The sequence below is a fragment of the Sparus aurata genome, chromosome 10 (genome assembly GCF_900880675.1).
Source record: "Sparus aurata chromosome 10, fSpaAur1.1, whole genome shotgun sequence".
Lineage (NCBI taxonomy): Eukaryota > Metazoa > Chordata > Actinopteri > Spariformes > Sparidae > Sparus > Sparus aurata.
In genome coordinates this window covers 16,461,946-16,489,892 of record NC_044196.1, presented here as the reverse complement: position 1 = coordinate 16,489,892, position 27,947 = coordinate 16,461,946, and the positions used below count along the sequence as shown (strand labels likewise).

Sequence of the window (27,947 nt, the reverse complement as noted above, 5' to 3'; positions counted from 1 at the left end):
CTACTTGTCTTCAGCAAACTGTTTACGGACTTTCTTGTGCATCATCTTTAGAAGAGGCTTCCTTCTGGGACGACAGCCATGCAGACCAATTTGATGCAGTGTGGTGTATGGTCTGAGCACTGACAGGCTGACCCCCACCCCTTCAACCTCTGCAGCAATGCTGGCAGCACTCATACGTCTACTTTCCAAAGACAACCTCTGGATATGACGCTGAGCACGTGAACTCATCTTCTTTGGCTGACCATGGCGAGGCCTGATCTGAGTGGAACCTGTCCTGTTAAACCGCTGTATGGTCTTGATCACCATGCTGTACCTCAGTTTCAGGGTGTTGGCAATCTTCTTATAGCCTTGGCCATCTTTATGTGGAGCAACGATTCTTTTTTTCAGAGTGTTAGCGCAATAACACCAAATTTAACACACCTGCTCCCCATTCACACCTGAGACCTTGTAACACTAACGAGTCACATGACACCGGGGAGGGAAAATGGTTAATTGGGCCCAATTTGGACATTTTCACTTAGGGGTGTACTCACTTTTGTTGCCAGTGGTTCAGACATTAATGGCTGTATTTATGTCTGTAAATTTACATTGATATACAAGCTGTACACTCACTACTTAACATTGTATCAAAGTGTCATTTCTTCAGTGTTGTCCCATTAAAAGATATAATAAGATATTTACAAAAATGTGAGGGGTGTACTCACTTTTGTGAGATACTGTATATAGAAGGTTGTTAATGAGTGAATCAATGCTGGGAGTGCAATACAGTGTCTCCTCTTCCAGCTCTATAAACAGAGTATATCATTCTAACACATGTTGACCAATGACTGTGGGAATACTCTTCTGTATCTGTAACTTTTGAAAATACAATAAATGTTAAGACGTAAGTCCTTCATTGATGAGTGGAACAGGCGCATTTGAATCAGCAGGTAAAATGCATTTTATCATTGCGTACCTGGGTTAAATTGTACGTCTCGTGTGTTTGGTCAGGTGCCAAAGCAACTAAAAATGTAACACTGAAATTCCAGTGCATATCATCCTGAGAGCCACTTGAGCATTTTCACCAGACATTGAAGACCATGCTACACACTGACTGTCTGGAGTTTAAAAGGACTGGGATGAGGGGGTTCACCTGCAGATGTTTGCCATTAGGGAAGTGGAAGTGGAAGTGGTAGATTGCCAGATTTCCGACGCAGAACCTGCCACAGTCACATTAACATGTTCAAATTCTACTGTGAGAGGGAGTAAGCTCCGTTGGACGCGTAATCCAGTTCAGAGACAGATGAGGCTATTGTGAGCCCTGGGCCACTGTCCGGTGCTGAAGCTACCTCACCGTCTGTTAGTCTACGTTCACACTGCAGTTACAAGTGACCTGAATCTGATTTTTTCGCTCATATGTGACCCATATCTGATTTGCATTGAATCTGACATTTTCTAATCAGATTCAGGCCACGTTTAAATGTGGTACTGAATCGGATACGTATCGGATTTTTTTGAATGCGACCGCAATCTGAACAGCCAGGTCACATTTAATGCGACTTTGACGTCATTCTGACCCGCGCTGCACTGTTTTGTAAATGAATGACAAACAAAGTTGATTGAAAAAAAAGTGTGCCACAGGCAGGAGCGAGCGGGAGCCACGAACATAATCAAAACAAACATGGAGGACAGCAGTGAAGCAGGCGGATACAGATGTTGCTCCGCATAGAGCCATCATTAAAATATGAATTTTCTTTCTCCTCTTCCTCCTTCGTGATATCACCCGCTCACAAATTTGCCGGCTGCCGCCACACACTGTTTTAAGCATTAAGCCATACAGTCCCACGTTACCGGTTGCCGTTGCCATGTTCGCTTCTGTAAACACCGCTGTGGCGTGATGTCATCAATGATCAACTGCGCATGCAGGTCACTTCAGGAGCGTGAGCTGTTCACACAGCAATCCGTAGACAGGCCGCATTTAAAGAGGTAATGTGAACAGCCAAACAAAAAATCGGATTTGAGCAATAAATCGGAATTGTGCATTAAGACCTGCAGTGTGAACGTAGCCTTAGTCTGCTGTTGGGAAAGTCTCAGAGGAACTGTCCAGCGCTGAAGTGACGTGACGTTGATATCGGTGATTCACAACCCATCAAACAGCATCCATATCGAGTACATCCAGATAAACGTTGCAGTCTATGAAAGAAGTCAGGTCAGATCAGGTCTTCTTACAGGTCATGACTTTTGGTATGCGTAATGCGGCAGCCATTTTTCTAAGTCTGATGAACGTTGCCTACTTCTTTAAAAAATTGTTTCAATCTTTTATTGGATTTTTTATGAGTGTGTATGTAGCCTATGTGTAAGCCTTTAGCTGTTATATGTATTTTTATGTGTGTTTATTGTCTGTTAGGGCAGCTACTACTACGCACTATGCACTTTGAGTCACTGACAAATTTCCCCTATAGGGACAATAAAGTATATTCTATTCTATTCTCTGGTTTGCCTTTCTGTGCGAGTTCTTGCAGGCTACTGTGACAGGTCCTTCCTGTTAAGGCTAAGAGAGCATCACCTCTTTTCCCGTTCCAACCAACCAAACTGATCTCCGTCGTTATTTAGCGATGGTTGGTTATTACTACTGAGTCCGAAGGTGAGATTCGAGTGGTCCAATGTCTGTCAGCCAGCGTTTGAGCAGATGAAGAGCCTCTCAGTGGCTGTGCCTGTCCTTTCCACACCTCATTCAGACCTGCCGTTTAAGTTAGCTGTCCATTCAAGTGACACCAGTGTGGGTGCTGTCCTCCTCCAAGAGGACTCTGATGGAGCTGAGCACCTGATTTCTTCCTTTTCGCCACTGTCACCAGAAATTGTGTCGACGTTTACAACGGCTCCTCTAGTGTTCCTGTGATCGTTAATACGGATCATAACTTCCTCATTTTGAAAATGTAAATTTAAACAGGAAACATAAGGCAGAACTTCAAAATAAAACAGGAAACAACAAAACTACAACTAAAACCATGACATAAAATACAAATTAAAACAACATTATGTAGAAATTGGAATGTTGTGTGATTTGCCCCCCCCCCCCCCCCCAGTTTGAGTGCAACAACACTGTCGTAAATCTCAGGTGTGTAACAAACTGTCAGATGTAATGTAGCTGCTGACTACAAACAGAACTCATAACATCATGTTGTGTGTTGAAAACTTGTACGTAACACTGTGATCCTACCCTCTCACTGACGGTACACAGTGTACATGTGTACAAGTTACATAGATGTCTTGAAGTTTCCAAATCTGCACCAGCAGGATGTTTGGATGAAAAATATAAACACGTTAAGACAAACAGACATTAAGGGACATGATCATTGCTACAGGGCTCTGTGGCAGTTTGGCTCTGCAGTCAAAAAAGGAATTAAAAACACAACTGACAGCTTACTGCTGGAAAACAAACTGTTTATTGATGTATAAAATATTCAAGAGATTTTAAAATACGATGAATATAAAATACTTTGAGGTGAGAAAATACCCACAACACCTCTCAGTTAACTTAAAAATGACAGAGAGAAAACATACATACTGTACATGCAATAGGAGATGTTGTTTGATAGCAGATTATTACTTCTATCAAAAGTCAGTGTTGACGTCTATCCTGATCTAACACTTAACAAAGACGCTGACTTTAAAGCTGGTACCCTGCTACACAAGCTCAAACATATTGTATCAAAGTTGCATTCAATGTTTCCTACAAAAACTGAACAAAAACAAAAGGTGACAACATAACTGTAAAAATGAAAAGTAATGATGAAGTGAGTACATAAAACAGGGATTTAGCTTCAGTAGTCTTGTGCTAAAAGAGACAATAAAATCCATATGAAGCCATTATTTTACATCCTCTGCTAACAAATTAACTGTACACAATACTGAGCATATCTCATATTTCTACAGCAGTCTAATGAAATTCTGTCAACCATTTTCCTCTTCCTCCTCTTCTCTCTCCACACAGAGCTGGAAGAAAGCCACAGAAAACAAAGATAAAGCGTAAAGATGATTTGTGACATCTGGCTGACACTGTGCAGCTCGATGGATGAAGAGATGGATTGGCAGGAAGAATAAAAATAATGGACATTTTGGATGCCCTTTGTTTTCATTTCATGACAATACAGCAGTGTCTGATGTGGTTATGATGTGCATACAAACGTCTGTTGTAACTGGGGCGCTATTTAGCTCAGTTGGTAGAGCAGACGTCCCATGTGCAGAGGCTTTGTACTCGCTACAGCGGACCCGGGTTTGACTCCCGGCCTGGGTCCCTTTGCTGCGTGTCACTCCCCCTCCCTCTTACCCTGTTTCCTGTCACTTCTTCAGCTAAACTGTCAATAAAGCCATAAAAGGCCCAAAAAAATACTTGTAACTGACCTGCAGCTCCTGTCCCCACATTAGAGTGAATTGATTCCTCTGGTATATGTTGCGGCCCTGTGAAGACAATCACATGAATCCATACAGGAAAGAAATTGTATTTCAGCCTTCTTCCAGTTCAATCGAAGAATATGTGGGGTCCTGGGATCCACCTGCAACTGATATCATGAAGATGTTGCATTTCTCACGTGATGTTCATGTTAATAAAAGGTATAAACTGTACCATTTTCAGTGTCTTCAGAGTGTTTGATCGATTCATACAGACAGATATCACCTACAGTGCAGACAGGATCCTCAGGTCATGTGTGTCCTTTAAAAGTGTGAATATACGAAGATTACTGCATGCTTACCATGGAGGAGAGAGTCGTATGTATCACACTGGGCCTCATTCTGGTAGACCACATGATCTGTGTTGGAGTTCTCAGACTGGATCGGCCTAAAATATGAAGCAAATACAAAACATTTAATAAACAGGAACATTGAATGTCTTGCTGTTATGTTCAAAATGCGATAAAACAGTTTTGCACCAACCTCTTGAAGCATGTATCTGTAAAAAAGGTGAAGATTTGTTGTTACATGGTTTTGTATTGTGAGTTGTTGTACTGCTGTTCTATCTCATCAGATCAGAATATGTCTGTATTTCAATTCAACATAAACACAAAACATCTAATAACAGAAGAAGAAGGTCTCACCCTTGGAAGGTGTGTAGCGATACAACAGGAGCAGAAGAATAATAAGAACGATTCCACAAATCAGCCCAACAATCAACAGTACAGGAAATGAAGAGCGTTCAGGCCTGGACACTGCTGTAGTAAATAACAAATAATTGTTCATAAACTTATATAGCATGTTTCTAATACTGAATTTATAAAGTGCTTCAATAAATAGCACAGTTGTTGTTCAGAGGTATAAATACACATGAACAGACACAATGAAGATCCCTGTTTCAATGTCACACATGTTGTGATACACAAGTAAACACTGACAGTACAATATATACCAACATGTCAGAATACAGTGTGAAATCAGCTCTTCACAAGAGAGAGACTTTCTTCTGCTCAAAAGAAACATTCTTTTCTACTGAATCTATCAGGGGAAGTTATCTGAAATGAATGCTGCTTCAAACTCAGTAAAGTATTCAACGTTTCTTTCTCAGACAGAAACACAGTTTACATAAAGAAAATGGAAGAATCATTTTAATCCTACTCACCCTGAACTGACATCCAGCTCTGTGCTGACTCTGTTCTTGAGTACTGACACTTGTAGAATCCTTCATCTGACTTTGACACTGCAGAGATATTTAACTCCCATCTGGTGTCACGTTGAATGAGTTTCTCATTGTGATAGAAAAACACAATGGAGTCAAATGTTTGTCTTCTTAATTTGCAGCTCAGACTAACAGAATCTCCCTCAGTCACAGGACGGGCAGGGCTCAGCAGGATCATATTTTTATCTGTTAAACAGTCAAAGAATACAAGGTTTCAGTCAGAGATCATCTGGTCGAGGAACTTGAGAATGAGTGGATGTAGAGAGATAAGAAAAGATACATACTGGGTTTTTTTCTTTGACTTTTCTCATTGATTTAACAGAGATCATAAAATCTGACGTTTTATCTTCATACACCTTGTGTGTCTTACTTTTCAAGAACCCTTTCAGCTGCTGAATCTGCAACCTCACAGCTAAATGTCACTAAATCCTTCACACTGGACTTTAAATGGTGATCATGGACCTAAAAACTGAAGAACAGATCAGCCACAAATCTATATTCTATATCCATATCTGGTTAAAATCACAGTGTGATGAAACACTTAACTATGTTTATTAAGTGAAAACAATTAATTACTAGAGAGATCATGAAGCAGAGTGTTGGGCAGAACTCTTAACATGTCAGTGTACTGTACTCCTCAACACACAATGGGATGTTTGAAATAATAAGTCAAAGAAAAACAAAATATCATAAAACCATACCCTGTATAGTGATGTTGACTGTGTTGCTGAACTCTCCTGATCCAGACTCACACCAGTACACTTCAGCACTGCGCCAGTAAGTCTTTAGTTTGCATGTAGATCCAGTCATTGTCCCCCAGGCGGTGCAGTCTGACAGGTATCTGTCCTCAGGTGATAACCTCTTCACTCTCCACTCAGTAGAGTTTCCCTCACAGCTCAGTGAGACAGAGTCAGAGGTGAAGTGTTGAGCTCTGTCAGGACTCACTGTGAGAGACGCTGATGAGTGAAAATCTGAAAAACAACATGTGATAAGAGGTCAAACAGAGCACAGAGATCTTTAGATATGAACTGCCTACAATTAAATGATTAAATTAAATTAAATTAAATTAAATTAAAAGAGCTTAAGTATCTAGACTAAAAGTACTTTTTGCAAATAAGAGTAAAGTTTTATCCACAATATCACAACTTTCTTTTTGTGTTTCAGGTTAAAAAGTGAGGAAACAAGTCAATTCCACCCAGTAAGGTGGACAGTGTGACGTGACACAATCAAGATCATATGACTACATTAAAATGAATATACTTTTTTCAACATACTGTATGTTTATCATCATTTAGAAAAAAGATGAACAGAGCTGATATAACATCTGCTTCTTAAGAGATAGAAACAGACTGACCTGCAAACCAGACAAACTGAGGTTGACTGTAATCAGTGTAATACACTGGATCTCCTCTTCCAGCTCTGCACACATATCCTGCTGTGTGTGTCTGTCCATGAACAATGTAGGAATCCTGTTCAGTCTCACTGCTGCTGCCAGGTAGCAGCTCATAGCTGTAGGAGTTGTCTGATGGATCAGGAACAGTCTTATACCAGTAGAACCTCCATCCTGCAGATTGATCTTTAACACTGCAGTTCAGAGTTACTGAGGCTCCAGCACTCAGCCATGATGGAGACACAGTGAGGACAGACTGGGCTTCTGTTGGAAAATGATTTTTCAGAATGAAAACATGTATTGATAGAGGATCAAATACATTCTGCACAATCAGTACATATTGAAAATTTACTTTAAATATACATGAACCAAAACAGCCTTTTAATGAACTGTATAATCTTCACTTTGAAAGAAATGTGATGTGACTTACTGTCTGATACTGTCAGTTTGAAGGGATCACTCCAATCTGTTGAAGACTTTTCACTTTTCTTTCTGCCCTTACACCTGTAGACTCCACTGTGGGATGCAGAAACAGATCTAATGCTGAGTTCATTTTGATTTAAAGGTTTTTCTGAGTTGGTTGTTCTCCATTCATACTCCCAGTCAGTGTCTCCTCCATCTTTGATCTCACATCTGAGAGTGATCGTCTCTCCTCTGTATATTTCAGACCAGTTTGGCTGCAGAGTCACAACAGCCTTGTTTGGAACTGTTCATGTTCAAGAATTCACAGAAAGGATACAGAAATGTTAGGAGACCTGAGGGGCAAGTGACACATTATTTTCTGGTGCTTCATGTTTATTTTAATTAGATGATTATGTTCATGTCTGCGTAAGTGTGAAAAAGAAGTCAGGACGGATTTCTTGCTTTTGTGTTTGTGTGAAACAGAGAGAAAAAAAAATGTTTCAAGAGGAAATTAAGATTCATTTTTTAAGTGTTTCTTTCTGTAAAACTCATTTTGACCACAAGAGGTTGAAGTGCACCACCATCATGTCCTGAACAAGATAAAAATCATCCATGTTCCTCCAGGGGAGTTTTAATTTCTCTCTGCACTCTGAACACAAAATGCATCTATTACAGTACATGTTAACAGGTTATGTAACATGACTGTCATGTTCTTTATCAAACATTCTTTATCAAACATATAAAAACATCAAATCCTTAAAACTGACATCATACGTAACTGAAAGAGTTGAAACAAGAGGACTAAAACATGAAATACTAACATGAACATAGAAAGGGATTACACATTTACTTAGATTTGTATGCAACCTTTAATGGACTGAAGAACATGGTTGAAGTCAGAATTTAAAAAAAGTATATCAACTTAAAAAGGGGTGGTTTAGCTTCATTACAGGTCATATGTTCATGTCCTGAATCTTAAAGATGGTCTTTAGATAAATACTGCAAAGTAAAGAAACTTGGTATTGCTAGGATATAGACTGAACTCTAAAGGACAAAAAGACTCAAACACCTACTAAAGACAAAGAACTATATAGAACTTACCTTCAACAATTAGGATGTGGGTCTCCATTGATTGCTTATTTTTACTATTGACAAATAATATTTTGTAGATGCCACTGTCTGTCTCAGTGACATTGTTGATACACAAGGACATGTCACTCGGATTATATTCAATTTTTTCTGTCTTGGTTGTGACTTTTTTATTTAAAACAATCATGTCCTCATTAAAAGTCCACATGATATCGTCACGTTGTGATGAATTCCCAAATCATAGACAAAATGAGCCGTGTTTCAGGCGGTAGTGCCTCGTTGGTGATTCCTCTGCTGTAATGCCTGTTAGGAAACAAGCCATTATATAATTTAAAGAAGTTATATATAGATTACAACATTTTACATTTGGCAATAATGTGACTAGAGTATCCTTTGGCATATTTCATAAAACATGAATGTATACTAAAAAAAATCTGAAATCAGAGGAAAGTTAATATGGTTATAAAAATCAATAAGCTCAATCAAAACAATGTTGTATAATTTATCTGACATCATATGAGTTATTTAGCAGTGATATTACATCAATACTATATATTTTCTTGATAATTGTACTCATACCACTTACGACTACTGAGATTATTAAAGACACTTTAGTTTGGTTTATAATTTGTCAGCCATCTGTTTGTGAAGCATTTGGCAACTTGTGACTGTTGCAGCTGCAGGAGGTTATACCAAGAAACACAGCATGAGGCAGCAAACACACCATGTCACTGCCCAACATGAGGGAGTGAGCGACAGACTGTTGGAAGAGACAGTTTCACACAACTATAAACAGTGTTGGGCCATAAAAATAAAAATAAAAAGAAGAATGAAATGATTGTTTTTATTTCACCGCTGCTTCTCATCTCTTGCCCTTTTTTTTTTTTGCTCCTGACTGCAGTGAAGGAATGTCAAGGCAAATGTTCAGAGAAGTTGTTGAGTGCTTTTTTTTTTTTTTTTTTTTTCCCAAATGACTCATCTGAACTCTAGTTTTTTGAAGACAAGTGTCTGTTGGACATTAGCTAAAAAACCAAAACTGACATTCTGCACTTCATTATGAATAGTGAGGTTTATTGTTCTGTTCTCTTTTTTATGTATGACCTGTGAACAAGTGGACTCTTTGCAGTAAATCAGTAATCAGTAAACACTTTTAATGACTTTTTTGTATAATATTTTGTTATAATTTTGTATTAGGTTTAATAAAGTTTTGTTCATTTCATCTTTCCAACAAAGCAGTTTGAACAGCTTTTTCTACACAGCTTCAGTGAACCAAACTGAAGCAGCTTTACAGTCACTAAACTTATTCCAGTGTGAAGTCAGTGGTATCATGCAGAGCTACGATTTCCAAGTAGCTTCTCTTAGCAACTGAGCACTAATCCAGTCATTTCATAATGTGCACTGAGTAAAATGAAACATATATGGAAAAACACAACTGCAGAAACAAGTGATCCAGAGTGATACAGTAGGAGACATATAGGACAAACATAATCAGTCAATATAGAAAAGATAACTAGTCACCTTCAGCATGTCCGTACAGGAGTGTATTCAGCACTAAAATAAAGATTCAAACTTCATTAGACCAGAATCAAATACAAAATCCAGGTGGAGTTTCATCAGTGGCAACTATTGTTTATCAATCAACAGTATCACACATTTCTGTGATGATATTCTGCTACACAGCTACAGAGGTGGGAAACACATTTAAATACTCTTCAATATATAGAGGCCGAGTAAAATAAGCAATACATGTGATTCCACAGCTATATACATAATACCTTAGATCATATACTGTACCTGCATTGTATGTGAGCAAAAACTAGTGCAAAAGTAACTAGTTGAGTAATAAACTTAACATAATCCTCCAATCTGAACCAAGACAAATCAGCAACAAAGGTCATGTGTACACAACTACTACACTGATATAAATACTGAACATCACATAGAAAGTCACAGATGTACTCACAGAATAACCCGAGCACACCGAGCAGAGTGTGCCCCATCTTCACATCCAGCACCCACACTGTCACTCTGTTTCTGATCAAACTTTCTACGTTGTATCAATAAAAATGCAGCAGAAAGAAAAGAGAAGTTAAACTTTCTGTGAATGTGAGAGCAGAGTTTTTCATCAACTTCCTCGTCTGAGTGCAGTTCTCACTCTATTCTTGCTTCCCTTTCACACAAAGCTCAAACAACTGCAGTGATGTTGACCGCAGCATCCTTTGACATGTTTACATTTCCTGTCCACTGTGAATAAATTATAAATTAATCCCTCCCGCAAAGGTATTTATTATTTCACATTTAAGAAAGATAAGATCTGGCGATAAGATAAGATCTGGCGTGCAGGTGGTTGAGTGGTTAGAGCGCATGCCGTAAACGCAGCCGACCCTGGTTCGATTCCGGCCGGAGGTCCTTTGCTGCATGTCACATCCCCCTCTCTCTCCCATATTTCCTATCTGTCTACTGCTTAATAAAGGTGTCTATGCCAAAAAAATCTTTAAAAAGAAACACAAGATCATTGGATTTAATCATATTACATCACACTAACATTTTCTTGCTAACTAATCTGTACACGTTATGCTGTATTTCAATGAGGGTGTGTGTTGTGTGTACACACAGTGCAGTCAGAAAGTATTTAGGTACCTCCACCTTTATCACATTTTGTCATGTTGCTGCCTTATGCTAAAATAAATTAAATTCCGTTTTACTTCATCAATCTATGCTCAGTAACTCATAATGTCAAAGCAGAAAGTAGTCAGGCCACTTCTGGTGGACTTCATGGGACCTGATTTTAGGAAGGAAATGTACAGTAGTGACTGGTGAGAGACAATGGAACAGAGGGGAGCTTTCTGCTCTCTCCATGCTCACTTCTGTTCATGAGACTATTTCGGTTTTTAACGAGCTCAGTCACTTCCTGTGGACGAAGTTGTGGCAAAACCACCCGAAAGTGAGACCATGTAAAGATAAAGATGTTATGTGTACACTATGACGCAAATACAATTCTGTTTCAAGTACTACATCAGCAAATACTCACCAGAGTAAAACAGCTGTTTCTTGTTTGACCTCAGAATAAAGAAGTTTTCAAAGTGGTGTTTTTAGTCAGTTAAAGGATGAGTTAGAATAGATTATCAGTCAGGTGTCTTCACATATTAATCTAAAAAGGCCAAATATTATATCAGCTGTCAATGTTTCACAACGTTTGATCTTGAAGACGTAACCTGGCCTGTAAGCTGCAGCCTGATAAGATGGAGTAAAGACAGCAGTAAAGTGAGATAACTTAGTTTTTACCTCATGTTACTAGAATGACTCCAGATATCAAATAGAATAATAATGAGGGAAAATCAAATCAAATAAACAAAATACTAAAATAAACTCTAACATGTCTTAGCGTGAGAACAACACGCAAAGCCAGTTCTCATCAGCATGACTGAAATATGTTTCCAGTTCCTTTTCACACATAAAGACATGATGCTGAGATACCAAGAATTAGACAGTGTCATCATTTACAACCTGTCTTTTTTTGTCTCTTGTGGTAGAAACTGAGTGGAGTAAAGCAGGGGGACATTTTCGGCTGCGAGTCAAAGAACTTGAAAAGTTTGAAATAAGAGAAGTTTACAGAGTTATTATCACTTAGAGAGAACTCCAACTCTTTGAGAATGAGGCTCACAGGTAACCTTGACTTGGCATCCTGGGACTTCACTACAGCCGCCCTCGTCTCAGAGGTAAAAAGGAGCACATGCATTGTGTCAGTATCAGTTAGTGTGGTTTGACGCCCCCCTGTGGTGATCTGTGGAAAAAGCTTTTATTTCACCTGCACAGTGAATGGAGTCTATCAAGTACACTGACTGACTTACTCATCAACCTGATGATGTTCATTTAAAATAAAGTTTAAGACGTTTCATTGACCTGTCTCTGTATTAACTTAAATCACATCTCCTTATCATTGCTACCTGGTAAACTCACACTGATACACTGTATTACCATCCTTTAAGAAGAAGAAGACTCCCTGTACAGCTCAGTGCTTCACCAGACATTGAAGACCATGCTACACACTGATTGTCTGCAGTTTAAAAGAACTGGGATGAGGGGGTTCACCTGCAGATGTTTGCCATTAGGGAAGTGGTACAGCAGTCTCTTGGGTTTGGTCCTTCAGAGCTGGTGTTTGCCCATACTGTACGTGGTCCCTTGAAGCTGTTGAGGGAGAAGTGGCTGTGTGAAGGGACGGAACACAGTTTGCTGGAATATGTCAGTAACTTCAGGATGAAACTGCGTCAGGCTTGTGAGACAGCTTGTGGAAATCTTGAGGCAGCACAGGCCCGGATGAACAGATGGTGTCGCTGTCCGGTGCTGAAGCTGCCTCACCGTCTGTTAGTCTGCTGTTGGGAAAGTCTCAGAGGAGCTGTCCAGTGCTGAAGTGACGTGACGTTGATATCGGTGATTCACAGCCCATCAAACAGCATCCATATCAAGTACATCCAGATAAACGTTGCAGTCTATCCAAGAAGTCAGGTCAGATCAGGTCTTCTTGCAGGACTTCAAAATAAAATTTTAATTTTGTGTGATTTAGCGTCCCCCACAGTTTATGAGTGCAACAACACTGTCGTAAATCTCAGGTGTGTAACAAACTGTCAGATGTAATGTAGCTGCTGACAACAAATTAAACTCATTACATCATGACAATGTTGTGTGTTGAAAACTTGTATGTTGAAGTCAACATGTATGTAACGCTGTGATCCTACCCTCTCACTGAAGGTACACAGTGTACATGTGTACAAGTTACATAGATGTCTTGAAGTTTCCAAATCTGAACCAGCAGGATGTTTGGATGAAACAGATCAACACTGTTTAAGACACACTGACATTAAGGGACATGATCATTGCTACAGGGCTCTGTGGCAGTTTGGCTGTGCAGTCAAAAAAGGAATTAAAAACACAACTGACAGCTTACTGCTGGAAAACAAACTGTTTATTGATGTATAAAATATTCAAAAGATTTTAAAATATGAGGTGAAAAATTACAAACAATATCTCTCAGTTAACTTAAAAATGAAATAAAATAAATGAGAGAAAACATACATACTGTACATGCAATAGGAGATGTTGTTTGATAGCAGATTATTACTTCTATCAAAAGTCAGTGTTGACGTCTATCCTGGATCTAACACTTAACAAAGACGCTGACTTTAAAGCTGGTACCCTGCTACACAAGCTCAAACATATTGTATCAAAGTTGCATTCAGTGTTTCCTACAAAAACAACAGATTGACTCTGTTATTCTCTATTTTTCGATCTTACTGACACTGTTTGTTATTTGGACAGCACAGCTGCACACAGTGATTCCATAAAAGCTGTCAAAGTACACAGATGTAGTTTTCATGTTGTCGTCCGTTCCATTGGTTTAGTTCGTGCAGATTTCTTTACTGACCTGAAAGAAAAAGCAAAGTAAACAAAAAAAGAGATTCAGGATAATTTATGACGTTTCACCTCTGTCTCTCTCTCCATCCTCTCTCTCTTTCTTGCCCCCCTCTCTCTCCCTATCCTCCCCTCCTTCTCTCATCCCTTTCTCTCCCACTTCACTCTCCCTCCCCCCCCTCCCCCTTTGTCTTTCTCCCCCAGTGTTTCTCCTCTTTTCTCTCCCCATTGTCTCTCTCTCCCCCTCTCTTTCTCTCTCCTCTCTCCTTCCTCTCATTCCCCTTGTCCCCCTCTCTCTTTCTCTTCCCTTCTCCCCCTCTGTCTGTCTCCCTTTCTCCCCCCTCTCTCCACCTCTCTCTTTCTTTCCCCTTCTCTCTCCCTCCCCCTATCTCCCTATCCTTCTCTCACCCATTTCTCTCTTCCCCCTCCCCCTCTGTCTTTCTCCCCCCGTCACTCTCCCAATAAAGAACTGAATCTTAGCAGTGTTTTTACACTCAATAAAAGAATATGTGAGATTATTGGATTAATTTGAAATCTAAATGTTTTAACTTTTACAGTTAATTGTCTTATTCTAGTATTTCTAACAGCTCCATGGTAAATAAAAAGGTATAAACTGTACCATGTTCAGCTTCTTGACGGCCTCTGATTGTTTGATAGTGACAAACATCACCTACAGAGAAATAAATATTAAGGTTAGTTTAATCAGTTTAACTGTTCACAACACTTTAATCATGTGAGACCTCAGATTTTTTGACCATTTTCAATGTGACCGTCCTCGAGACGACTACAAGACAGCTTTCCTTTGTCAGACTTCACCTGATTGGATTCTTGTGTGTGTATTTATCAAATTCTGTATCTGTGATGAAGTTGTTTTTCTGTCTTTCAGGGAACGAAGCTTGATTTATTGATCTTCTGATAGTGTGTGTTGGGGAATTTCGGCTGGCTTGACCATTCAGGAGAGAAGAAGACTCAGAGGCGCCGACGACTCACGTTGAAGTAGTTCATACAAAGTTGATGAAGGAGGAACAGAATGACAGCACAACTGTCTGCACAGTGCATCATCAAGTTAATCCTCCCAAAACCTTCTCTAGTTTCAGGTTCTATCCTCTGAGCTCAGGAAGCAGCCCTCCCATACATGTTTATCTGTTTAACAACATATAAGTGTGAAGTTACTGCAGAGCTTCTCACCTCTGACTTAGTGAGGAAGAGAAAGAAAATGTGTAGAAGACAGTAAGTCTGCTACTGCAGATAGATCGAAGGCCGTCCTATGAGTTTACATAAACAGCAGCCTTGGTTTGTCAGAGATCCGTTTTGTAGACATTTCTACAGCAGCTTCCAACTGCTGAGTTTGCAAAGACCATGAGAGATATAAACTCATAGATCAGACGTCACTATGCCCTCATCCATACCTTATCAGGCCTAACCTTTATACAGGGTATGTACGACATCTTTCTCCCACAGTGTGGTCACGTTGGGTCTGTCTGATCGTGCTTTGGATACAACTGATCCAGTTTCTGTGAAGTGTTTTAGAGTTTATATTGTTACATGCACTGCTCCTTTAGAAACCTGGAGTCTGGAAATGTTTTGATGCTCAGACTCACACTTTCTTAGCACTTTCTGATCATTTCCAAGTTTACGGGACAATACTATATTTTCAATGGTCTCAGACTTTTGGACCCCACTGTATAAGTATTTAAGATTAGATTTATAATATTAGTTTAACTGCTTACCATGGAGGAGAGTGGAGTAATGATCATTCTCAGAGTCCACACGATCTGTGTTGGCGCTCTCAGACTGGACTGGTCTACAACACGCATCAGATACAATACATTTAAATAGAAACATAAAATGTGTTGATGTTATGTTCAACATGAGATGAGAGAGTGTTGCACCTACCTGACAAAGCATGAATCTGTAAAAAACACATTTGTTGTTAGATGTGTAACTCAGTCTAAAATATGTCATTCCAGATAAATAAATATGCTCAAGGATTGTCAAGAAGACAACAACACTAACAGTTAAATTAGATTGTCTTATTCTAGTATTTCTAACAGCTTCATGTTAAATAAAAAGGTATAAACTGTACCATGTTCAGATTCTTGACGTCCTCTGATTGTTTCATAGAGACAAACATCACCTACAGAGAAATAAATATCAAGACAAGGTTAGTTTACAATACTCATTAAACAAACTAAAACTTTTTAGATTACTTTAAATATAATATGTAAAAAAATAATGATTAGTTTAACTGCTTACCATGGAGGAGAGCAGAGTAATTATCATTTTCGTAGTCCACATGTTCTGCGTTGGCGCTCTCAGACTGAACTGGTCTACAACACGTATCAGATACAATACATTTAAATAGGAACATAAAAATGTGTTGATGTTATGTTCAAAATTTGATGAGAGTGTGTTGCACCTACCTGACAAAGTATGAATCTGTGAAAAAGACATTTGTTGTCAGATGGTTGTTATACTGCTGTTCTATCTCATGAGATCAGAGTATGTGTGTGTATCTGAATAGTTAAAAATCATCTAATAAAAGAAGAAGAAGGTCTCACCATTGGATGCTCTGTAGCAAAATAAAACAAGCAGAGGAATAATAGGAACGATTCCACAAACCAGCCCAACAATCAACAGAACAGGAACTGAAGAGCTTTCAGGCCTGGACACTGCTGAATTTATAAAGTGATTTATTTAATACCACAGTTGTATCACATCAAGCCATAGTAGAGACACAACACAAAAAATTACACAAACATAAGAGTATATTACACATATTTACATGTTCAGAGGTATAAATACACATGAACAGACACAATGAAGATCCCTGTTTCAATGCCACACATGATGTGATACACAAGTAAACACTGACAGTACGATAAATACCAAGATGTCAGAATACAGTTTAAAATCAGCTCTTCACAATGATGATAGTAAATGTATGAGACATTTATAGTAAATTGGACATTTTCCAGCCATCATTACTTCTAGGAAGGTGACATATTCGACACCATTTCGTTGAAGACGTTGACAGATTTTGAAAAAGGAAGTTTTAACGATACTCACAATTGATGGCCACCCAACTCTGCGGTGACACATTTCCTGAGTGTTCACACCAGTAGAAGCCTTCGTCTGACTTTGACGCTTCAGAGATATTCAGCTGCCCTCTGGTGTCATTTTGGATGAGATATCCATTGCGATAGAAGAGCACATTAGAGACCAAGTTTTCTGTCTTCGATTTGCAGCCAAGAGTAACGGGATGACCCTCAGTCACAGGATGGACAGAGCTCAGCAGGATAATATTTGTATCTGTGAAACAGTAAGAAAATCACATTTGTCACACATACACTTACATTCTGCTCTTATTCTTACATTAATCAAACCTCCCTAATAGAAAAGCCTGGTGGTGACAGGTTAGGACTGACATGAGAAGTCAGAGGAAAGAAAAATGACAAGTTTATTTATTTTTGATTGATTTACACATGATCACCAAGAATGAACTTACTTTGCACAGTGATGTTGATTGCATTGCTGAATTGACCTGATCCAGACTCGCACCAGTACACTGCTGAATTGTTATTGAATTTATGGATGTTGCATGTTGATCCATTCACCGTCCCAAAGTCAGAACAGTTGGACAGATGATCTGCTTTGGTAAACATCATCACTCTCCACTCAGCAGAGTTTCCCTCACAGCTCAGAGAGACAGACTCAGAGGAAAAGTGTTGTGCTCTGTCAGGACTCACTCTGAGCGATGCTGGATGAAAATCTGCAAAATAACATTGCAGGAATATGATGAAATCAGGGATGGACTGGCCATTGGGCTGGCGGCCGCATCACAAACAAATAAATAAATAAATAAATAGCGGAGCGGCTGCATCAATAGGCGGCTGCGGCCGCAAAAGAATAAATAGGCTAAATAAATAAATAAATAAATATAGCGGGGCGGCTGCGTCAAAAGGCGGCCGCTACTCCATAAATAAATGGCAAGTGATCCTCATGAGCGCAGTTCCAAGCTCATTTCTCCTGGCTGTTTCGAGTGTCAATAAAGTTTTTAAACTAAAGGGATACCCAACTTCCCGTAATCCTAAATACTTCTTCAACACTTATCTAATCACTATTTATATGCCACATACGAGTCTCTATATCACAGTCATGGTTACCTTCTACGGTTACAAACTTTTACATCACTCTGCATTGTTTTGTAGCGAAATGTCTTATTCAGATGTTCAAAAACATGCATGGTTTGAAATAAAACAAATCTACCTGCATTTTTTTATTTGAATAGTTGTTTGCAAAAGTTAAAATGAAGCAATGCCTTCTGGGAATTTCAAGACTGAATCGAGTGGACCGTCTGAGTGTGGTTGTTGGAAGTTGGAGGTTGGGAGTTGACTGAGATTAAGCTAGCAAAAAAATGAATCGAGGTATCAAGCGACACAAGGTGGGAGTGGAGAAAAAGAGAGAAATCTCAGAGAGCACTGTTGGTTGACGGTGAAAAATGCTGCAAACCGACTGATTTGTTTTTAAAATCAAGTGCAGCTTCAGCTAGCACTAGCGCTAATACTGCTAGCACCAACACACCAGGGAGAAAGACAAGACTGAGGAATATGAGCAAGAGGAGGATGAAGAGGTAGACATGGATGACTGCGTGACGGTAAGACACGTTTGTATTATGGAGCGGCTGGCTCTGATGATTTATTAATGTGTTTTATGTATTGGGGTGTAGTTGTTTATAGCTTGGGAATTTACGTTTACTATCACCGGGGCTATCAAAAGTGCCTGTTCTTTACGTGCGTTAAAAATTGCGCGTGCGCGTGGGCGCGCGCACCCCCCTTCCGTGGGCCGCTGGTGGGTGAAAATGCCAGGGCCGTTTTTTGTTCCCAGTAAGTCACTGGATGAGATTAAGGACAGCGCAGTTTAAATGATCTTTTAAACTTCTTTCAGTGTTTAGTCTCAGTTCAGTGGCAGCACAAAAAGAACTAGGAGTTAGGAAAAGATCATGTAAAGGTAGAGAAAAGCTAAACGGACTTACTGACCTGCAGACCAGACAAACTGAGGTTGACTGTAATCAGTGTAATACACTGGATCTCCTCTTCCAGCTCTGCACACATATCCTGCTGTGTGTGTCTGTCCATGAACAATGTAGGAATCCTGTTCAGTCCCACTGCTGCTGCTGCCAGGTAGCAGCTCATAGCTGTAGGAGTTGTCTGATGGATCAGGAACAGTCTTATACCAGTAGAACCTCCATCCTGCAGATTGATCTTTAACACTGCAGTTCAGAGTTACTGAGGCTCCAGCACTCAGCCATGATGGAGACACAGTGAGGACAGACTGGGGTTCTGTTGGAAAATGATTTTTCAGAATGAAAACATGTATTGATAGAGGATCAAATACATTCTGCACAATCAGTACATACTGAAGATTTGCTTTAAATATATATGAACCAAAACAGCCTTTTAATGAACTGTATAATCTTCACTTTGAAAGAAATGTGATGTGACTTACTGTCTGATACTGTCAGTTTGAAGGGATCACTCCAATCTGTTGAAGACTTTTCTCTTTTCTTTCTGCCCTTACACCTGTAGTCTCCACTGTGGGATGCAGAAACAGATCTAATGCTGAGTTCATTTTGATTTGAAGGTTTTTCTGAGCTGGTTGTTCTCCATTCATACTCCCAGTCAGTGTCTCCTCCATCTTTGATCTCACATCTGAGAGTGATCGTCTCTCCTCTGTGTATTTCAGACCAGTTTGGCTGCAGAGTCACAACAGCCTTGTTTGGAACTGTTCATGTTCAAGAATTCACAGAAAGGAAACAAAAATGTAAGAAGACCTGAGGGGCAAGTGAGACATTATTTTCAGGTGCTCCAAAGTAATTTTTTATTTATTTTTTGTTCATGTGTGAGTAAGAGTGTAAAACATTTAGGGTGGATTTTTTTTTTCTGTATGTTAAACTCAGTGAAAAACATTTTTTCAAGAGGAAATTAAGGCTAATTCTTTTAAGTGTTTCTTTCTGTAATACTCATTTAGACCACAAGAGGCTGAAGTGCACCACCATCATGTCCCGAATAAGATGAAAATAATCCATGTTCCTCCAGGGGAGTTTTAATTTCTCTCTGCACTCTGAACACAAGATGCATCTATAACAGTAGGCTACATGTTAGCAGGTTATGTAACATGACAGTCTTTTAACGAGGAATATGTCATACCAATGCTAATGAGCCGTTAGGGTCACATTATCAGCACCTTTTCAACATCAGGATTTAAAGTTTGTTTTGCTTAAAATCTTGTTAAAAAAAAGAAACATGTAGTGATTTTGGCATTAATAACATTAATGTTTAACTCCCAGCACAACATGCTGATTGTGTGTTTTCTCAGCCACCTCCACTTCTTCTTATTCACAACTACAGTATTAGCAGCAGTACTGTGTAAACTTTTCCTCATGAACAACCTCCCAATTCCAGATATTAATAAATAAACTGAACAACATAAAGGAACCATTCTCAAATCTTTGTTTCTGTTCACAAAGTGAAGGAGGTCAAACCAGTAGCTCATTGTTGACATGATGAAAGAGATTATTTTTCTTTTTGTCAGAAAAGTGAGAGGTACTGGACTAACATGATTAACAATCACTTTCCCTTCACACTTTGGTCATTATTTAAGAACATAAAGACTGCAGGTTGTTTACTTCATCAGAAAATACTAAACTCACCAGTTTCCTCAATGATGACTTCATTACTTTCAGGTGTGACGACATCTGGTTCTCTTCTCCATCCTCTGCAGGTGTATTTGCCTCCTTTTGAGATAACTCTAAATTTGTCATCTAGATTCTCAGTCTGAAGCAAAGTTTTTACAGAATAGTCTGACGTCTGTCTGGACCACTCATATTTGAATCCAGCAGGATCCTCCACAGAACATGTCAGTGTCACTCTGCCCCCCAGTGGTATGATTGTCCTGTCTGCTGTCAGTGTGACTCTACGTCTACCTGCTGTTTGGTTTAGAAAAACAAGGAAATAACTGTAATGGACATGTCTTCAAAAATGTTGTTATATTTTTACCTAATATAATGAAAACAGTTATTGTTTCAATGAACTGATTTGTTGAACAATGTTGACACCAAAAACAGCTGCAAGCATAGAAAACACAAGAAAACAGAGAAAAGTTGTTCACATCAAGATAAATATGTTTCAATACTAAACACATTTCTAGAGACCACTAGTAGTAAAAGACTGTATACGTGTACCCAATATCTGAAATCATAAAATCACCCTTTTAGCCACCAGTATTCTTGAGACAAGAGCTTCTTGAAATTGAGGACTGTCAGGCTGTTTATTGATTGATTAGTTGAAGGCAGATGAAAGCTTAACTTGTCGTTCAGCACTTGATAGTATTTAAGAGAAGTATGAAGACTTCATGTTGAATCTACTTCAAGAAGAATAAAACTCGACTGGATGAAGACGGTGAAATGCAACTGAAAGCTTAGAAAAGCTAAGAAGTGAATGTTTGATGTTTAGAGATTGTGTGACCTGTTCTTTGTATTCTTGGTGCAGCATTTAAACAATGATAATGTTTCTTCATCACAGTGAGACAGCTTCTTACCTTTCACTCTCAGCTCTCTTTCTTCAGATTCTGTCCCATCAGCAAACTGACACTTGTACCTGCCCTCATCTGACACTGACACTCGAACTGTCATTTCTCCTGCTGTGGATAACTGATGGTTTCTGTTTTGAAGAGGTGATCCATCTTTGTAAAAAGTAGCTCTCATCGTACGTTGTGAAGTACGATTCTTACAGCGCAGAGTCACCAAGTCTCCTTCAAACAAAGTGAATTCAGTTACTTCCAGGACTGCATCAGCACCTATGTAACAGAGGCAGAGAGTTTTATTAATACATTCAATCAAAAGAACATTTGATTTATCTGACAACATATGAGTTATTTAGCTGTAATATTACATCAACACTAAATAGGTTTTGATGATTTGACACATACATAGAGACTAAAGAGTAATCAAGTTTAAGGACATACAGAAATGATGCCAAAGAGCATTGAGACTGTTTCGGAGGTTTGTAGTTTTCAAAGACTTATGACTACTTAGATTATTTAAGACACTTTAGTTTGGTTTATAATTTTTCCCCGTTTTTCTTTGATGCCGAGTCGATCCATTCATCTCTCACATTTTTATTTTATTTATTTTTTTTTTTACAAATGACTCATCTAGTTTTTGGAAGACAAGTGTCTGATGGACATTAAATACAAAACCAAAACTGACACTCTGCACTTCACTATGAATAGTGAGGTTTGTTGTTCTGTTCTTTCTTTATGTATGACCTGTGAACAACTGGACTGTTTTGTGACTTTTTTGTATAATATTTGTTATGACCAGGGTCGAGGGGAAAAACCTGGAACCAGATGAAAATGAGACTCTCCTCTTCCCATCCCCCAAGAACCACCAGCAGCAAAGCATTTTGGTCATTGTTTAAGAACATAAAGACTGTATGTTGTTTATTCCATTAGAAAATACTAAACTCACCAGTTTCCTCAATGACGACTGCATTACTATCAGGTGTGATGACGCGTGGTTCACTACTCCATCCTCTGCAGGTGTATTTGCCTCCTTGTGAGATAACTCTGTATGATTGATCAACATTTTCGGTCTGAAGAGGAGTTTTAAAAGAATAGTCTGACGTCTGTCTGAACCACTGATATTTGAATCCAGCAGGATCCTCCACAGAACATGTCAGTGTCACTCTGCCCCCCAGTGGTATGATTGTTCTGTCTGCTGTCAGTGTGACTCCACGTCTACCTGCTGTTTGGTTTAGAAGAACAAGAAAACAAAGAAATAACTGTCATGGACATGTCATCAAAGATGTTTATACACTTTTACACAACTCAATGAAAACACTTATTGTTTCAATGAATTGTTTAGTTGAACAATGTTGACACCACAAACAGCTGCAAGAACAGAAAACACAAGAAAACAGAGAAAAGTTGTTCACATCAAGATAAATATGTTTCAATACTAAACACATGTCTAGAGACCACTAGTAGTAAAACTATGATAGTACATGAACCCAATATCTGAAATAATTAAATCAGGCAGTTTGTGAAATCTAAAATTAACTTGTCAATATCACTGAAAAGTGGTCACGATATTTGTCAGTCTTCAGTTCCACTAGTGTCACATCCGTGAAAGTGTTTTTTGATTTGCTCAAGTTTCATTTATTTGCAGCATTTTCTTAAGTCGCAGTTCATTAAGTGCTCTAAGCCACCTCCAGCTTTGAGACAAAAGTTGCTTGAATTGTATTGATTGGTTTATTGAAAAGAAATTAAATATTGTTAATTAATCCCTTTTAAACAAAGTGAATTCAGGAATTTCCAGGACTGCATCAACGCCAATGTAACAGAGGTAAACAGATGTTTTATCAATAAGCTCAATCAAAACAATGCATGATTTATCTTTCAACTGAGTAATTTAGCAGTGATATTATAAAAAGAGACTTTAAAGTAATAATGTTTGCAGACATACAGCAATTATTTTTTAGTTTCAGAGATTTACAACTAGTTAGATTATTTAAGACACTTTGGTTTATAATTTGTCACCAACTTCGCTCCCCTTTTTTATTTTATCCTGACTGCAGTGAAGGCATGTAAAGTCAATCCATTCATCACTTACATGTATTAGGTGTCAATTAGTCCTAAGATTTGATTACTGCTGTCTTTTAACAAATGTTCACAGAAGTTGTTCAGTGCTTTTTTAAATTAAATTACTGATCTGGACTCTAGTTTTTGGAAGACAAGTGTCATTAGATACAAAACCAAAACTGACATTCTGCACTTACCCATGAATAGTGAGGTTTGTTTTCTTTATGTATGCCATTTGAACAAGTGGACTTTTTTGCAGTAAAACTCGCCATTATTGTGACCACGAGCAGCGAAGCATTTTAAAAAGTTTTATCTAAAAACACATCTAAAACACAAACAGACATGCTGGCAGTCTGGCTGAGAGAGGAGAGCCCACAGGAACTTGGAAGAGCCGACCTTTAAACTTCTGGCTTCAAGGCTGGAACCAATCAGCTCCCTGGACGACATACACTACTCCTACATGAGTGTAGGTAAACTCATGTGTTTAAAACTTCTCGTAACAATCCTGTAATAATTTTTATTATTATGTTAGATAAGGTTTTGTTAATTTCATCTTTCTAACAAAGCAGCTTGAACAGCTTTTTCTACACAGCTTCAGAGACACAAACTGAAGCAGCTTTACAGTCATTAAACTTATTCCAGTGTGAAGTCAGTGGTATCATGCAGAGCTACACTTTCCAACTAGCTTCCTTTAACAACTGAGCACTAATCCAGTCATTTCATAATGTGCACTGAGTAAAATGAAACATATATGGAAAAACATAACTGCAAAAACAAGTGATCAAGAGTGATACAGTAGGAGACATATAGGACAAACATAATCAGTCAATATAGGAAAGATAACTAGTCACCTTCAGCATGTCCGTACAGGAGTGTATTCAGCACTAAAATAAAGATTCAAACTTCATTAGACCAGAATCAAATACAAAATCCAGGTGGAGTTTCATCAGTGGCAACTATTGTTTATCAATCAACAGTATCACACATTTCTGTGATGATATTCTGCTACACAGCTACAGAGGTGGGAAACACATTTAAAACTCTTCAATATATAGAGGCCGAGTAAAATAAGCAATACATGTAATTCCACAGCTATATACATAATACCTTAGATCATATACTGTACATGCATTGTCCAGGTATGAGCAAAAGTAACTAGTTGAGTGATATACTTAACATAATCCTCCAATCTGAACCAAGACCAGCAACAAAGGTCATGTGTACACAACTACTACACTGATATAAATACTGAACATCACATAGAAAGTCACAGATGTACTCACAGAATAACCCGAGCACACCGAGCAGAGTGTGCCCCATCTTCACATCCAGCACCCACACTGTCACTCTGTTTCTGATCAAACTTCCTTCATTTAATAAAAATGCAGCAAAAATAAAACAGAAGTTAAAATTTCTTATAAATGTGAGAGCAGAGTTTTTCATCCACTTCCTCATCTGAGTGCAGTTCTCACTCTGTTCTTTCTTCCCTTTCACACAAAGCTCAAACAACTGCAGTCACGTCAACCGCAGCATCCTTTGACACCTTTACATTTCCTGTCCACTGTAAATAAATTATGAGCTCATCTCTCTTGCAAAGGTTTGTTCCTCATCCTAATTCAACATCTAAGAAACACAAGATCATTGGATTTAATCATATTACATCACACTAACATTTTATTGTTATCTAATCTGTACATGTTATGCCGTCCAACAGTTCTTGCATCCACAGTGCCTGTATTTCAATGAGGGTGTGTGTTGTGTGTACACACAGTGCAGTCAGAAAGTATTCAGGTACCTCCACCTTTATCACATTTTGTTAAGTTACAGCCTTATGCTAAAATCAATTAAATTCCCTTTTCAATCATCAATCTATGCTCACTAACTCATGATGTCAAAGTAGTAGTGAATGGTGAGAGACAATGGAACAGAGGGGAGCTTTCTGCTTTCTTCATTTTCACTTCTGTTTATGAGACTATTTCTGTTTTTCTCCAAGCTCACTTCCTGTGGGTGAAGTTGTGACAAACCCGCCTTAAAGTGAGACCATGTAAAGGTTTCTTCCTGATCCCTCAAAATCATCAAATTAGTGGCATGAACAGTAATTATTGCATGTACATACATCTAATAAAATACTTATGAGGGAAAATCAAATCAAATGAATACTAAACTACAACTAAAACTAACTAAAAGCAGCGGGGCATTTTCAGCTGCGAAAGATTCAAAGAACATGAAAAGTTTATAATAAGAGGAGTTGACAGAGTTATTATTACTTAGAGAGAACTACAACTCTTTGAGAATGAGGCTCACAGGTAACCTTGACTTGGCATCCTGGGACTTCACTGCAGCCGACCTCGTCTCAGAGGTAAAAAGGAGCACATGCATTGTGTCAGTATCAGTTAGTGTGGTTTGACGCCCCCCTGTGGTGATCTGTGGAAAAAGCTTATATTTTTGACACAGCAGTGTCAAAGATTTTCTGACAGGCATTTCTCTAGTTGTGTCTGTGTTTTTGTGGTGGTTGGTTCCTATTACAAATAGCCAGCAGTGGTGGTGAAACAGCCGACTGCCAGCTGTGTTTCCCCTAGAAAAAAAAATGGTCCTCTTCGGCTCCACCAGTGTAGAGGGTGGAAAAAATAAAAACAACACCCTTATTTTTTCTTCATGTATTTTACATGTAAACGGCTACTTAATAAAGTAGTGCCTCACGGATATAAACCAGTCCCTCTCTCATTTAGAGGACATTTTGTTGCTGTTATTGTCTTGTGACAGTAGGTGTCGCTTAAGCAATATTAACTGAGAGGGTGTGCTTTAACGTCATTTGAGCACAACAGTGATGCGGTCAGAACCGAGGCGCTTGAGCCGAGGTCCGCAAGCAGCACTGAAGTGCTCAAATGACGTTAAAGCACATTCTCGAGGGTAATATTGCGATTATACAACTAATACCAACAAAAATAAAATGTATAATCAAAATATATCCATGTTGATGGACAATTTGCTCCCAAATTTTAAAGGTTTTTGCGAGTGTGTGTTGCGTTTCCATGGAAACACATGGTGTCTGACTAATAACTGAAACCAAATCAGTCACGTCAGTAGACTCATATGTGTAATGGAACGTAGTTTACCCCTTCAGCAAATAATCCAAACCTTAGTAACGACCTAGCAACAGAAATGATTTTCTAGTCCCAGATGAGTGAAGTCTGAGCTGACATTTATGTTTTATTGCGGACTCGGAATTTCCCGAACTAAATCAATACTGCACAGATAAACAGAAAATGCTTATTTTCATCGCCCAAGTTATAATAATAATAATAATAATAATAATAATAATAATAATAATAATAATGCATCTTTTTTTTTTAAGGCGCCTTTCAAAGCACTCAAGGACACCGCACATAACAACAAAGTACAACAAAAGACAGCATAAGTACAGGACAATTTAGTGCAAATAACAGAGAAGTTGATTTTTTTTTTCTTTTATATTTTTTATAAAACGTTTTCACCGTGGTCACAATAGTGTGGTGACGTACATTTGTTTCTCCATCGCCCTGATCATTTTGCGGGACACTCTCTCGTGGTGTGCCCGTTTGCTGATAACTTTATCCCGCATATTTATCTCCAGCTCCTCGCTGGCCGTCTTCCTCCCTCCAGCAGGCAGCCTGGCCCTGCTGCTGTCCTCCTCGGACAGCTCCGTTTTATTTTATCACCAATCACTCACTCTCTTGGGGTCAACAGAGAAACGTCTAGCGGCTGCTTCTCCCGACTTTTTCGGCTTGAATTTCAAGCCGTACTTTTTTTTTTTTTGCTCCAGCTCTGACAGTTACTATGTTGCCATGGAGATTGATACACTATTGCCACAGACTTGGCGGATTATTATTTTTAGTAATGAGTCAGGCGTGCTGTCATGCTGATTTGAGCACGGTCTAAATGTCTTGTTGACCAATCAGATTGCTTGGTCGGAACTACTTGTTGTATAATGTTAGACCAGGCACAGCTGGAGACCGACAACTCAAGCCCCTGTTGCAGCTCAAGTTAACTGCAGCAGCGTAGTTATTGGTCCAGGTACTGCTAGGCTTGAGGCCAGTAACACTAGCAGGTGTGTCTCTGGGCCAGGTAGAGCAGACAGGCCGGATGCACCCATGGCGGACTGCTGCTGCACAGGCACTGAAACTGAAAGCACGAAATGTTAATTGGTTTTGGAAAGACTAGTTTTGGTTCGGCAGTTCGAAGTCTGTTACACATGAATGAACATCACATAAATACCACCTAATGACCTCAGCTTAAAAGTACAATGCAAACTATATTCACAGATGTATGAAATCTCCCCATGACCTCTGAACACTGGACTTGACCTTTCACAGGTGTTGCACACAA

At 38.9% G+C, this 27,947-nt stretch overlaps 1 protein-coding gene and 1 long non-coding RNA gene across 2 annotated transcripts; both read right to left on the bottom strand.

Moving 5' to 3' along the window:
- Positions 1–24,947, bottom strand: LOC115589401 (Down syndrome cell adhesion molecule-like protein 1 homolog). Its single transcript, XM_030430243.1, has 13 exons — positions 24,866–24,947; positions 24,434–24,466; positions 22,471–22,746; positions 21,540–21,797; positions 20,653–20,928; positions 19,449–19,724; positions 18,980–19,282; positions 6,352–6,621; positions 5,076–5,189; positions 4,915–4,930; positions 4,734–4,819; positions 4,384–4,440; positions 1–356 (listed from the first exon to the last, which is right to left on the bottom strand). The coding sequence occupies exons 1-13, from the start codon at positions 24,900–24,902 to the stop codon at positions 1–3; spliced, it is 2,358 nt and encodes a 785-aa protein (XP_030286103.1). The 5' UTR covers positions 24,903–24,947.
- LOC115590522 (uncharacterized) lies at positions 8,566–10,571 on the bottom strand. Its single transcript, XR_003985765.1, has 3 exons — positions 10,495–10,571; positions 10,050–10,082; positions 8,566–8,834 (listed from the first exon to the last, which is right to left on the bottom strand). It is a non-coding gene; the product is annotated as an uncharacterized LOC115590522 (long non-coding RNA).
- Positions 24,948–27,947: the final 3,000 nt, after the last annotated feature.

Bases quoted from the DNA above. Each gene is read 5' to 3' on its own strand.
- LOC115589401 (XM_030430243.1), bottom strand. From the start codon at position 24,902: ATGGGGCACACTCTGCTCGGTGTGCTCGGGTTATTCT. The intron at 6,622-18,979 runs GTCAGTAAGTCC...GTTGTTTTTCAG, and splicing joins TCAGTTTGTCTGGTCTGCAG to ATTTTCACTCATCAGCGTCT. The intron at 4,441-4,733 runs GTAAGCATGCAG...TTGTCTTCACAG, and splicing joins ATACGACTCTCTCCTCCATG to GGCCGCAACATATACCAGAG.